The sequence below is a fragment of the Neomonachus schauinslandi genome, chromosome 14, assembly GCF_002201575.2.
Source record: "Neomonachus schauinslandi chromosome 14, ASM220157v2, whole genome shotgun sequence".
NCBI lineage: Eukaryota > Metazoa > Chordata > Mammalia > Carnivora > Phocidae > Neomonachus > Neomonachus schauinslandi.
In genome coordinates, this window is record NC_058416.1 from 85,817,172 (window position 1) to 85,831,287 (window position 14,116).

Consider the following 14,116-nt stretch of genomic DNA (forward strand, 5'->3'; position numbering starts at 1 on the left):
CTACCTGGCTTCCGGCTGCTGAGAGACAGCCTGAGACCGGAGAGATTAATTTCAATTTGCAACACATGTAAGGATAGGTAAATACGAGGAAGGTGATGAAAATAGCTGTTAGGGTGGTGAGATTATGAGCGATGAGAACAATCTAAGTAGCGTTGACATTATCTTTTCAAGAATAATTCAGCCAATGTACGGAAAGGTGTTGAAACCCAACGCCTTTTCCAGCTGCCATCCACCCGCGAAGGAGTGACTTATCCAACAGGCTGGAGGTTAGTCAGGACTCCAGGATGCACCCCAGACGCGGGGCAACATTCCCCAGCTCATTAATAGGAAGTCATTGATGACTTCAGCGCACGTCCCCACTTGGCTATCCGCGCCCGCTTCCACGCTCCGCACGCCGTTCTCTCCCGCGGGTAACGAGCACCGCCTACTGGAAGTCAGCCGCTCGGCGGTTTGGCCCCGCCCCCGAGCAAAACGCGCATGCTCCTCAATTCCCCTTCGCCCCCGCCTCCAGGCTTCTCGCGACAGCCGCCCGGCGGCGGCCTGAATCTCGCGATAAAGGCTTATTGTCTCGCGGGACCGCGGCTGGTAGACGGGCTTTCAGGCGGCTCTGGCCGTGGAAGAGGAGTTGCATGTGTCGCTTCAGCTGGCGGTAGTGGCGGGAGCGGAGGCGGCGGGGGTTGTGCGACCGCCCGGGTAACGACCCCTCGTGCCTCTCCCTCTTCCGAGAAGCTCGTAGAGAGCGTGGGGGAAGCCGAGGTGCTGCCCGGCGGAAGGGGGCCGGGCCGGGCGTCTCCACACCCCCGCCCACATGGGCCCCTCTGGTGTCCCCGGGATTGCCCCTTCGCCTCAGATCTTCCCCTAACTCTTGGCCGCCTTTGTCGCTCCAGTGCTCTTACATTCTGCCCCTTGCTGGTTCTTCTGTCCCCATTTTCTCTTTTCAGATTCTGGTCTCCCCGCCCCCTCCCACTCCCATCCCCTTCCCTGATTCCTGTGGCCCTCTCTTGGCGTTGAGCTGCCCGCACACCCTGTACTCTGGGCACCTCCAGTCACCCACCCCTTCTTCGTAGGCTTTTCCAGCCTCTTTTCGTCCAGCTGCTTTGTGGCCTTTATTGCTGCAGTTTGCATCCCTTCCAGATCACCCCCAGACCTTTTGTCCCGTCACTGCGGATCATCCTCCCCCTCCTGTTACCCCATTGCTTCCTCTTTCCACTAGTCTTCCCCGCCCCCCCTCCTCCGCCCCCATTCTTCACGGTCCTTTTGCTACTGGCACTTGCTTCCCTGTAGACCTGTGGAGCTGGTAATGGTGCGCCCGGAATTGCTCATATTTTATGAATCCTAATGCAGCTTGTATCCTTCACTTAAAAACAGAATTGGAACAGATTTAGGGTTGAGGTATTTCTAGTGGGAGGAGGTGAGGCTACATCTGAACACTGCCTTTTTGGGGTCTTGGTCCACAATAGTGAAAATGTGTTATTTTCCTTGCTTACAGGTTTGTGAGATGGCTGCTGATATTTCTGAATCCGGTGGGCATGATTGCAAAGGAGACCCGAGGGGCAATACCAAGTTAGATGCAGACTACCCACTTCGAGTCCTTTACTGTGGAGGCAAGTGTTACAAAGCGGAAAATGGCTTTTGCTCACTTTATTTTTATGCATTGTAATAGTAGTATCACATTTGATTCTATTAATCCTTTTCTCATCTGTCTTTGGGAAATCCTTAATTGGGGGAGGGGAGGCGTTGGTAAGAGGAGGCATGGGTTAACAGATTTTCTGGACCCGTATGACTTGTGTCTTGCTACTTGGCCTGGAGAAGCTTACAATCCAGTAAGAATAGAGAAATGCAAATAGATTATTTCAATCTAATGTTATTTGCTAGTCTGGCTACTAAAGGAGGACTTCTGGGGCGCCTGGGTAGCTCAGACGTTAAGCGTCTGCCTTCAGCTCAGGTCATGATCCCAGGGTCCTGGGATTGAGCCCCACATCGGGGTCCGCGGGAGGCCTGCCTCTCCCCCTCCCACCCTCCCTGCTTGTGTTCCCTCTCTCGCTGTGTCTCTCTCTGTCAAATAAACAAAATCTTTAAAAAAATAAATAAAGGAGCACTTCTTGGAAGATACTGAGTCTGAAGAGATGACAAGGACTGGATGAGGAAGTGGGGAAGGGCATCCCAGATGAAGTGAATGGCTATGCAAGAAAAGACTTGATGCACGTCTGTGGAGAAATGAGCAGCTTTGGATTAGTAGAGTGTGGATATAGCATAGGGAGGGTGTCAGTAAGGAGTGGAAGATGATGAGGTTGGAGCGATGGGTCGTAGGACAGTCTTGGGGAAGTCTTCTTGGTTTGATTAATAATACACAGATTGAATCTGGATTCTTTTTTTTTCTTGGAGTGTTTTTCCTCATTTTCAATGCAGAAATATTTGTGAGTTGGAAATGCTTTAATTTATTAGCATTTTGGAAAGTTCTAGAAAAATTTGAAGGTACAGGATAGCAAAGGGGCAAGTAAGTACTGATTTTTTTCAGGAAATATTTTTGACCACTTACTCTGCCTCGCAGTGTTTTAGGTGCTAGGGACTGAGTAGTGAGTGAATAAGTCAGGAAAGGTCCTTGTGTTTGGAGATTGTACATTTTGTGAGTGTAATAGAGACATCATCTGCAGTTCAAGTACTACAGAAGGAGTGGGATGTCACTGAGTTAAATTTTGTCAAGTTGCCATTTATCGGATATCTTTGAGAGTAAAAATTATAAAATACCTCAGTAAGAATAAGGCAGGGGAACTTTTTGTAGGGTTGATTGATTTTTGTTACGATATTGGTCTTATTTGGTCATCTTGTTTGCCTTTGGAGTCGCAGACCAGGGTCTGCATCCTGATTCCAGCATTACCAGTTATGTGACCTTGGGCAAGTTACCTAATTCAATTAAGGATTAAAGGTCTGTTTCTTAAGGTCTGTTCAATGAAAATAATGATTATATCCTAAGTTAGGTGATTTGTATGAAGCTTCTGGTATAGGAACTAACACTAAGAACATAATACAGTAAGTTTTATTATTAGAGAAGTATACTAGTTTAGTATGGTTTATTTATCTTTGTCAGATGCAGTTAAGAGCTGCTGTTCTTTGTGCCCTATTTTATCTAATCTAAGACTCCTATTTTATAAGATTCGCCATTATTTTCCACTAAGAAAAAAAAACTGTCACATTGACGTGCCATAATTATAAGATGTATCCCTATTAAAATGTAGAAAATTTAGGATTGATGAAATACGGTATATGAAAACCATCTTATTAAATTGCTTATGTGACTGCTAAGGTGACTTTTGAACAACTGCGCTAAATATGCAAACCACCCCGGTGATAATTTGTGTTGACCAGCAGTCCCTAACCTTTTTGAGAAAGGTTTATTTTCATTTCCCTTCTTAGTTTGTATTGATATTCCAGGCACTAAGCTGGGGACAGGGTTACTTCCTCAAGGAGTTTATGGTCTAGTTGTAGGAGAAGCACTTAGGGAATATTAAATGCTAAATTAAATAGTACTGATTATAACTATGAATTAGGAGTTGAGGAAAAGGAGGGATCTTTGCTCAGAGGAAGTAGGGAAATTTCCAAGGAAATGAGAAGCCTTAGATAAAGGGTAGAATTTGTAAGGAAAGGTGAAGGAATTCGTAAGAACAGTATGGTGGTAAGATTTAATATGGTGTCTTAAGGAGAGAGGGAAAAGAAAGGGCTGATTGGAACAGAGTGCTGGTTGGAGTAGAGTGAGAAATGGGTAGGTAGAATGGGGTCCTTTCTGAAGAGATTTTATCTTCATGATTGTGACTTCAGACTCAATCTGAGTTTGAATCCTGGCTCAGCCATTTACTTACTTGTGTGACCTCGGCTAGTTCCCTCATTTATTAAAGAGCCTACTTCAGAAGGCTGTCGAGAAGAATGAATAATACTCCCAAAGGCTCCACCTCCTAACATCATCACATTGGATAATAGGATTTCAACATAGTAATTTTGAGGGGACACAAACATTCAGACCGTAGCAGAAGGTTTCATGGCTGATGATGCCTTCTTCATGTTACAGCATCACATCAGCAAGTACATAATGTCAGGTTATTGCACTATTAGTGATGTGAAGTTTGATGGTAGTTAGATCTGTGTGTCGAAAAGCTATAGTTTGCAGAAAGGGAAATTGACTATTTTATTTTATTATTTATTTATTTATTTAAGATTTTATTTATTTGAGAGAGAGAGCAAGCATAAGCAGGGGGGAACAGCAGGTGGAGGCAGAGGGAGAAGCAGGCTCCCCGCTGAGCAGGGAGCCCGACGTGGGGCTCCATCCCAGGACCCTGGGATCGTGACCTGAGCCGAAGGCAGACGCTTAACCGACTGAGCCAGCCACCCAGGCGCCCCAGGAAATTGACTTTACTAGCAAGTAACAGTGAACTGTCCAAATGTTTCCATTGCATTAGAATTTTGTTGAACTGAATATTCTTTGAAATGGTGTACAAAGTTTTTATAGCTTTAGTATTTGCTGTAATGGTATTTAACCTATAATTCTATCCTGAAAGTGTGGCTGAATATCTGTACCTACTGGTATTTGAACTTGAGCTACCGAGGATTGTAGAGCTCTGGTTAACCAGGGAGAACTTTGGTGGAAAGATCTCCACACTTGAAATAAAGAGGCTAAATTCCAGTTTTCTTCTGCCACATACCTATCACCTTTGTCCTTGGCTGAGCTATTGAACCTTTTTTAGAGCTTCATCTATAAAAAAGTGATGGTGGGATGAGGAAGAGGCCAACCACTGTCATGTGGCTGGCACAGAGCTACGCTATCTGCGTGTCATGTGATCTGATTTCGTGGTTAAGAGCTTCAGAAACTGACCATCCTGTTCTACTAACCAGATGCAGCAGGTTATTTAGCTATCGGTAATGCAGACATGGTGATTCTTACTTACAGGGTGGTGATGATGACACATAATCATGTAACGATAATTGCTGTGATGAGTAATGGTGCACCACCCCCTTCTCCCTCACAAATCTCAAGATATTGGGCACACTGAACTACTCAATTCTTTCCCTTAAAAGTAAAAACAAAATAGTTGACCCAGTAACAGAATTCTGTTTACAATCTGGAAACCTGAGTTCTTTTGGTTCTTTAGCCCATGGAGCCTACACGAGGACAAAATTGAACCTGCGTTCCCTCTAGCTTTACAGTTGGCATAATCTGAAAGCACACTATGAAAAAGAAAAGGAAACGTATATTGCAAAGAAATGGTAGCAAAAGTGCTACTGAAGTCTATAAGTATGTTAGTATGAATAAAAACTGGTGGCTGTTTTGATAAAACTATCAAAGGAAATAACCAGTTCTTTTCAAGCTTTGTTGTATTGGGAATTGTTCTCAGCTTAACTTCAGACCCATTGAGATAGTTACGGTAAAACTTTAAGATATGCGGGATAGTATAGTTTGATGTTCAATCCACTGAGGTTATGGTGTTCTTTAGATTAAAAACAAAAAAATTAAAGAGAATATCTCTATGAACCATGTGCCTTTTACCTCAAAAAAAAAAAAAAAAAAGCATGATGGGTGGTATTTGAAAAGTGATACAGAATTATAGGAAAAAGTAGAAATGAAGCATTTTGTCCAATTTAAAATAAAAGGATGAACCATGTGTGTTTATATATTTAAATTTTCTAATCTTTTTTCTCTCCATTTCCCCAGTCTGTTCATTACCAACAGAGGTAAGTCCTTTTAAAATTCTTTTTTTAACTTCTGCATTTGAGGTCATTGACTTTAGAGCTAGCCTGAGAACTTTTTTATTTTTCATGTTCTGTCATTTGATAGTAGAGTTTCAACTTTTATAGAAACTTTGGATTGGAATAATTTTATGGTCTTACAAATTGTTTTCTTTAGACTTTGTATCATATGTGTACATCTTTTGTACTTGGCTATCCAGTTTGGACTTCTGCTTGGAACTTATGAATAGTTACCTAATAAAACGAGTAGCCTTAAAGTAAAAAATCTAATGTATAAGCAGAGGAAAGCATAAATTAAAATTATGTATAAGATTTTCTGTTAATAAGCTTCTGAGTCAGAATCTGTGGGCAAGTCACAAAAATAGACACCTGTGTGCCCAAAGCAAGAAATGAACATGCTCGTTTTTTTTTTGTTTGCTCCTTTTTCTAATGGCCCTTCTCTTTGATGGAAAAAAAATACGTTACTACAGTGAGGAGGTGCTTAATCCTTTTTAAATTCTAATTTCTTATGGGGCATTTCCTGGTCGAACACAGAATTCCTGTGAATAAGATATTGGGTGGGAGTAGTTGGTTTCATCATTCTTAATATAGCAAATATAGGGAAGGACTTAATTAAAATGTATTGGTTGACTGAAAATGTTCTGTTGTGACGCAATTTGTTCTCCTCCCCCCCCCCCCCACTCCCCCAGTACTGTGAATATATGCCTGATGTTGCTAAATGTCGACAGTGGTTAGAGAAGAATTTTCCAAATGAGTTTGCAAAACTTACTGTAGGTATGAACATTTTTTTCTTTCATCTGAAAGCTCGTATATCTGAAACAAATGCCCATAAGGCATTATTTTAAAGATAAGAAAGTGCTCCTTTAGTAGGATATTACAGAATTGTATTTATATCTATTAGTTTCAAAACTATTTTACATTCTTGGGTTAAAATTCCTTATATAGAATCACACACTGCTTCATGTGTCTTATCTCTCTGAGATAGTTTAGGGTAACTTCTTATAAGAAGAGTAATGGTTTAGGAGCAAATGTATTTTCACTCATTCATTTAACAATTATTTCTTGTGAGTATACTATATGCTTCACTTTGTTTTAGATGTTGAGGATAAGGCAGTGAACAAAAGATCTATTTGAAAATTCTAGAATGGGAGACTAAGGAAAATAAGAAATAAGTATGTTAAATAGTGGTGAGCAGGGAATAAGGAGATAAGAATTGTTGGGGAGAGAATTTGAAGTTTTAGGTAGTGGCAGGAAAGATTTTGCTGAAAAAACTGCATTTGAACAAGACCTAAAGGAAGTGAGGGAGTGAGTCATTTGGATATCTGGGAGAATATTCCAGGTGTGGGGCAAGTGCAAAGGCCCTGAGGTAAAAGCTTACCTGTCATATTCAGGAAACATCAAGGAAGCCTTTGTGTCTGGAGCTTATTGAAGAAGGGGGAGAGAAGGGTCAGAGATGAAGTCAGAGAAGTAATGGAGGACCATACCTTAAAGGCCTAGTCTTGGCTTTTTTTTTTTTTTTTTAAAGATTTTATTTATTTGAGAGAGAGAGCACACGAGAGCGGGGAGGGTCAGAGGGAGAAGCAGACTCCCCGCCGAGCAGGGAGCCCGATGCGGGACTCGATCCAGGGACTCCAGGATCATGACCTGAGCTGAAGGCAGACGCTCAACGAATGAGCCACTCAGGCGTTCCCCCCCCCTTTTTTTTTTTTTTAAAGATTTTTATTTATTGCAGAGAGAGCGATCCTAGGGTGGGGGGGTCAGAGGGAGAAGCAGACTCCCCGCTGAGCAGGGATGGAGTCCGATGTCCCCGATGTTGGACTCCATCCCAGGATCCTGGGATCATGACCTGAGCCAAAGGCAGATGCCCAACCGACTGAGCCACCCAGGCGCCCCTAGTCTTGGCTTTTACTCAGAATGAGATGTGGCGCTATTGGAGAGATTTGAGCAGAAGAGCAATAAGGTCTAACTTTTGTTTCAACATCTCTTTGGCTACTGTGCTAAAGAACAGACTGAAGAGGAGCGCAGGCAGTAAAGGGAGACCAGATGAGAGGCTGTGGCTGTAATCACGTCAGGAGACCATGGTGACCTGAGCAGAATGGTAGCAGTGGAGGCGGGGAAAGTAGGCAGGTTCTCGATGTGTTTTGAAGGTAGAGCTGACAGGGCTTTCTGATGTGCTGCATGTGGGATGTGAGAAAAGGAGGCATCTAGGGTTTTGGCAACTAGAAGAATGGAATTGCTGTTGCCAGTGGAAGGGAAGACTGAAGGGAACAGATTTCTTCATTTCGTTAAAACTGTTTGCTTCTCTTACGAGATTGGTGGAAATGAAGGTAGTAGCAGGAAGAAGGGAAAGCCTGAGCTGGAAACAGTCATGTCAGATGTACCTGATGCTGTTCCACTATTTGCTGCTTTGTCAGATTGTTTCCAAGAGGCACAACCCCTGAAACTTTACAGAAGGCGTTTCTGGGTAGTAACCACAGTCGTCATCCGTGGTTGGTTAAGAACCCTAAAGTCGGGTGTTACAGTCTGCGTGGTCATGGTAACATGGGACATGACCTGCCTAGGACGTGATAAGACCTGAGGAAAGAGTCTTCTTAGGCCCAGACTTCCTGTTCCCTAGATTAGTGTGTTTAGATGTAAACATGCCTGCAGAGCCTGAGTGTTTTGTGCTCCTTTCATGTGCTGAAAAGATCCTAATCTTCACATATCAAAGGCTTTGTTTTGTCTTCTGTCACCATGGACTTAATGACCAGAACTAGACTGGATGGGACTTTAGCAGTATCATCATTTGCATTATAAATGGCATGCTGTTGTTGGCAAGATGCTTCTTTGTGTATGAAGTTGCTCAAAGGTGATTTTTTAAAGGTTATTTTGAAGTAATGTTAATACTTTGGATTTCATTGTTAACATCTAGAAAATTCACCAAAACAAGAAGCTGGAATTAGTGAGGGTCAAGGCACAGCAGGGGAAGAGGAAGAGAAGAAAAAGCAGAAGAGAGGTAAGGCCTAAATCCATGGCTTGATTTATATAAAGACACCTTCCCTCTGTCAGAGGAAATACATAATGAGCACAGTCCCAAAGCCAGTATACCTCCCTGCTGCTGCAGTTCCCTATGTATATCCTACAGAGCAATACAGAATCATATTCTCAGGATGACTGGATGTCATACGATTTGGGCTTTTACAGTAAATTGGACCTAAGAAAACATGCTTTATTTGCTGTATGCATATGCAAAAAGCAACCAACCAACTTGTTTATGACTTGAAAACTTTACCTTATTAAAATAGTTATAGAGTTGAGGACATTGATAAAAGATTTTATTCTCATTATGTTGTCAGCTCAGTTGAATTTTTTTTTTTTTTTTTTAAATAGCTGTTGTGTATAACTGTCTACCTCCTTCTATGGATTCCTGTACTCTGGATCCTGTCCCTGCCTGTTTCTTCTGCCTTAATTATTCTCCCCTATGACTAAAATTAGCTTATAAATAAGGACTCTGCATCTTTCAAGAAAAATTCCCCCAAGAGCCCATGTCTTTGCCTTATCCCTTGCCCTGCCCTTCTTAGCCAGACTTTTGTAGTAAGATTAAACTCACTGTTCTTGCTCTTCTGTCCTTCATTGCTCATGCTTCATTCCATCCTAAGCTGACTCACACCACTGAAATTCCTCTAATAGGGGTCATCAGTGGCTCAGTAATTGCTAAGCAATAAGAGCATTTGAGCACACCCTTCTTTGAAATGCCATACTTCCTTGGTTTTTGCGACAGACTTCTTTCTTCATCCTCCCTGTCGATCCTCTTCGGTCTTCTGTGCAGACTTCTCTTCTCCCTTCTGTCCCTAAAAAGTTTTATTTCCCAGGATCCTATGCTTGGCCCTCTTACCTCCTCATTCTGCAGTTTTCTCCCTGAATGATTCTTTCACATCCCTAACTTCTAACACCACTCTACACTTGAAATTCCTGAATCTGTACCTCTGGTCCTGGCCTGTGTCTCTAGACTGGCAATGTGCATGGTCCCACAGGCACCTCAAATGCAGTATTTCCAAGAAAACCAAACTTACTAAGTCCCAAATCTATATCTTTTGTTAATGACAGCATACTGTATCCATTCATCTGAGCCAGAACCTGACACTCATCTTGGGTTCTCTTTCTTTGCTCCCCCCCCCCTTTTTTTTTAAGATTTTATTTATTTATTTGTCAGAGAAAGAGGAGAGAGAGATCACAAGCAGAGGAAGTGGCAGGCAGAGGGAGAAGCAGGCTCCCTGCTGAGCAAGGAGCCTGATGGCAGGGCTCGATCCCAGACCCTGGGATCATGACCTGAGTGGAAGGTAGCTGCTTAAGTGATTGAGCCACCTAGGCGTCCCTTCTTTGCTCGTTTTAATCAGTTTTTTTAAATAGTCATCTTCCTTAATTTATTTAGTACTAATTATTTTTAATTCTATTTAATCAGTTCTAAATTCTTTTATTTCTCCTCCTTACTCTACCCTGTGCCTAATTGCCATTACTGTTACCACTGCTTTGTTAGATTTTGATTAATTTCCACCTGAACTAATGTAGGAGCCTCCAGTAGCTCTCTGTCGGCCTTATTCCTCAAAGGCTCACCCTCCATGCTATAGAGTGATCTCCTAAAACCTAAATCTGTTTTTTTCACTCCTGTATTCATTCGGTGGCTTTTCTTCGGCCTCAATATAAAATCAAATAACAGAGCTTGATGTGCTGGTCCTTTAATGACTGGTAGGTAATCGTTTGCTTTTCTGGCTTTATCTCCTACATATCCATAAGCATCCTTCATCGAGACAATTGTAGTTCTCAAATATAATGCCTTCTCTTATCTTTGTACTTGTTCCCTTTTTCTGGGATATCTTTTCTTACCATATCTCTCCAGCTCTTCTGCTTTCATCTGGACAGTTCCTTCTAAAAGAACTTAGATGCTGTTTCTTCTGGGAAACATTTTCTGTCCTCCAGAAGCTGAGTAAGCCATTCCTCTGCAGAGCTATGGTAGTGCAGTATTCATGGTTCCTGTTACAGTATATATCAGTTGCAGTAATTATTAAACTTTTTTTTTTTTGTCTCCTTCACTTGACTGAGAGTCCCTGGAGGGCAGGGACTATGTTTTTTCTGTTCATCTTTGTGTCCTCAGCCCTTAGTGCAGTGCTTGGGACATAGTACTTAATAAATATTTATTGAATGAATACTCATGCATGTGTTTATTAGTTTCGTGTTAGAAGAGGGAACTTTAGAAATTAATATTTGGTACCTTTTGAAAATTAAGCTTAAAGACGGTATTTATGTTAAACACAAAACAGTTGATGTGGAGCTTTTTTTTTTTTTTTTTAATAAATAAAGGTGGAAGGGGTCAGATAAAGCAAAAAAAGAAGACTGTACCACAAAAAGTTACAATAGCCAAAATTCCTAGAGCAAAGAAGAAATACGTAACAAGAGTATGTGGCCTTGCAACTTTCGGTGAGTTCAAGTTTAAGTATGTTTAAAATGTGTGAACTGTATTCTCTCTGTTGCTCTCTGCCCCTCTACCTCCCTCTTTCTGTCTGTGTCTTGCTCTTTCTGTCTCTTTTTTAATCTGGCATCATGAAAATTTCACAGGTCTATTTTTTGCTAAGAAGATACAAAATGAGATTTTGCGTGTCTAACTATAGCTTCAAAATCAGATTTTGAAGAAATTTAAAAATCTTTTGCATAGGGAACTAGTTTAACTTTTTCCTTTACACAATACCTGCGTGGGCACATTTTATGTGGAATGAGGAGGGCTAGGTAGGATTCCCTTTGAAGCCTATCAGTACTGCTCCTCTGTCCCTGCAGGCTAGATGGCAAAAGGCTGCAAAATGGCTTCTGCCCTCTGGGAACAGTAGTAGAGGGTGAGGGAATGTGGGTATCAGCAGAATGTCCTGCTTCAGAGCTCCTTCTGGAGGCCTTGAATGAACAGTGAAATTGTAAACCAAGGTCTCTTCCTGTGACAAGATAGTTGAAAAATAATCATTAGTAGGTTTGTTTCCCTGCTGTAACTATTTCTCTTGTAAAAAAGGATAAATGAAAGAACTTCATTGTACTTGGAAATGTATATGTCATGCTTGGAATTAATGTGTTCCTGGATTTATTTTGGTCTTACCATATGAGTTAGGAATAGTATGAATAATGCTTTGTGTGTGTGTGTGATAGGATGCATCTTTTAAAAATTTATTTAAATTTTTACTTAAATTCAATTAATCAACATATAGTGTATTGTTAGTTTCAGAGGTAGAGTTCAGTGATTAGTCAGTTGCATATAACACCCAGTGCTCATTACATAATGTACCCTCCTTAATGCCCATTACTGGTACCCCATCCCCCCGAATAATGCCATTTTTATGTACTGAAGCTTTATTTGACCTTGAAAATATAAGTTGAATGGTTAAGACCACTGCCTGTGGTAGTTTGTAATTATCACGAAAGAAATATAAAACCCATTAAGGTAATCTGTTTTATGAAATTAAGATACAGATTAAATTTCAAAATGGAAAAATATCTTTGATAAACAGTTCCAATTATAGTCTTGCTCTTTCTCTTTTTTAAATAACAGAAATTGATCTTAAAGAAGCACAAAGATTTTTTGCTCAAAAATTCTCCTGTGGTGCCTCAGTAACAGGAGAGGATGAAATCATCATTCAGGGAGACTTTACAGATGACATAATTGATGTCATTCAGGAAAAATGGCCAGAGGTGAGTAGGTAGAACATGTGTACCTGTGGATATAAGTTTTTAAAGCAAGTTGCTTCCATGTTACCTGATACCACAATTCATGAGATGTAATTATTTGTGTTTTATAGGTGGATGATGATAGCATCGAAGATCTTGGAGAAGTGAAGAAGTGATTTTGAAAACTTGTCTCTATTTAATGATCTGAACTGAGAGTTGATATGGCCAAAGGGAGAGAGGCCTTTTAAAAATATATATATTTATCCTACAGTAAAACTGTAGATTACCCTCACCCTTGGCATTTTCACTGTTCTATATAAGGCTGCTTGTTTTTTTTATTGCCAAAGTCTAATAAACAGGGGAGACTGTCATGCTTATGCATGAAATAGAATTTAGTCAAATAAAAATTTTTGGTCATTTGGTACTGACTTTTCTCTTTCTCTTATTAACTTTTTATTTTTGGGAAAACATTAGATTTTTTGTGCAGAGCTTTTTTGTTTATTATCTTAAAATCATGATTTAATGAAATCATGATTTAAAGCTGAGTAATATTTTAAAGAATTTGAATTTTGGCTTCATCACCATTAATAACTGTCTCCTTGCTTCTTTGGTGTGATACTTTTGAGATGCTTGGGCATCTAATAGATTTGTGGTTGAATTTGCTTCACTGTTACCAACCAAGTCCACTTCGAGGTCACATTAACTTAATGTTGGTAGGAGTTGTTCACACTGTTCTGGAGATTATTTGGTAAAGTATATTAAAGCCTTAAAACCATCTGCAGTCTGACCCAGTAAGCCACTTAGTTGACATTATCCTAAAGATAGAATCATTCTTGCTTAAAACTGTGGGTGAGGGTGTTCATCACAATGTTACTCATAAATGCAAAAAAAATTACAACTGATACAAATGAACAATTGGGAAATGGTTAAAGAATGATGGTGCACCATATGGTAGAATATTATGCATATATTTTTAAATATTTTCCAAAAGTACTTTGGAAACCTGTTTGGTGATTTTAAGTGGGGAGCAGACCCCAAATTCATTTTATACGTTATCACCACCGTTGTTTTGAGTGGAAGGCCATTCAGAGATGCTGCTGAGTTCTTGTTCTAGCATTCTGCTAGCCAATTGAAAAGAATATATACCGATACTCAATATAAATATGGTCTGGGAAATAGCAATTGAAATGAGTCTTTCTCAGAAACAGTGACAATGAATTTTAACGAATGCACTGAACGAATTTAAACTTTGTTTTTATAAAGGTCTTAAGTCAGGCTCTACAAATTGAAAAGAAGACTCCGGGTATTTTAAATTGCTATAGACACCTTTAAGAAATTTAGAACCCATTGTTTATTGCCATGCAAATTACAACCTTGATGAATGTGTGGTTTTTTAAATAATTAAAATCTTAGAAAAAATGTGTAATAAAGATGCAAATTAAGAAAACAGAATTCTGCATTAACTGGATTTTACTGAATAGGAGTATCTGATGAAGCAAATTTACCCATCAAGATCATTTGGTATGTGTTGTGTATGTATCCTGTTGGTGCTGGAAGATGTCTGTGCCTCTATCAACTATGTGACTTCATGTAAAGACTCTCAGTGTTCACAGTTCTTGGCAAATGCAGTTTTAATCCATATAAAGCCAGCAGTGGATGTTACTGCAGGATAATGGAGGATTAAAATTGTCCGTGTGTA

The 14,116-nt window shown here is 40.4% G+C and overlaps 1 protein-coding gene across 2 annotated transcripts; it reads left to right on the top strand.

The window, feature by feature from the left end:
- Positions 1-563: 563 nt before the first annotated feature.
- Positions 564-14,116, top strand: DENR (density regulated re-initiation and release factor). 2 transcript variants are annotated; one of them, XM_021698509.1, is made up of 8 exons: positions 564-693; positions 1,490-1,604; positions 5,702-5,721; positions 6,426-6,510; positions 8,648-8,731; positions 11,074-11,190; positions 12,302-12,441; positions 12,549-14,116. In XM_021698509.1, the coding sequence occupies exons 2-8, from the start codon at positions 1,499-1,501 to the stop codon at positions 12,591-12,593; spliced, it is 597 nt and encodes a 198-aa protein (XP_021554184.1). In that variant the 5' UTR covers positions 564-693; positions 1,490-1,498; the 3' UTR covers positions 12,594-14,116. The 2 variants fall into 2 exon arrangements, with proteins under 2 accessions (XP_021554184.1, XP_021554185.1); XM_021698510.1 differs by having other exon boundaries at positions 607-649.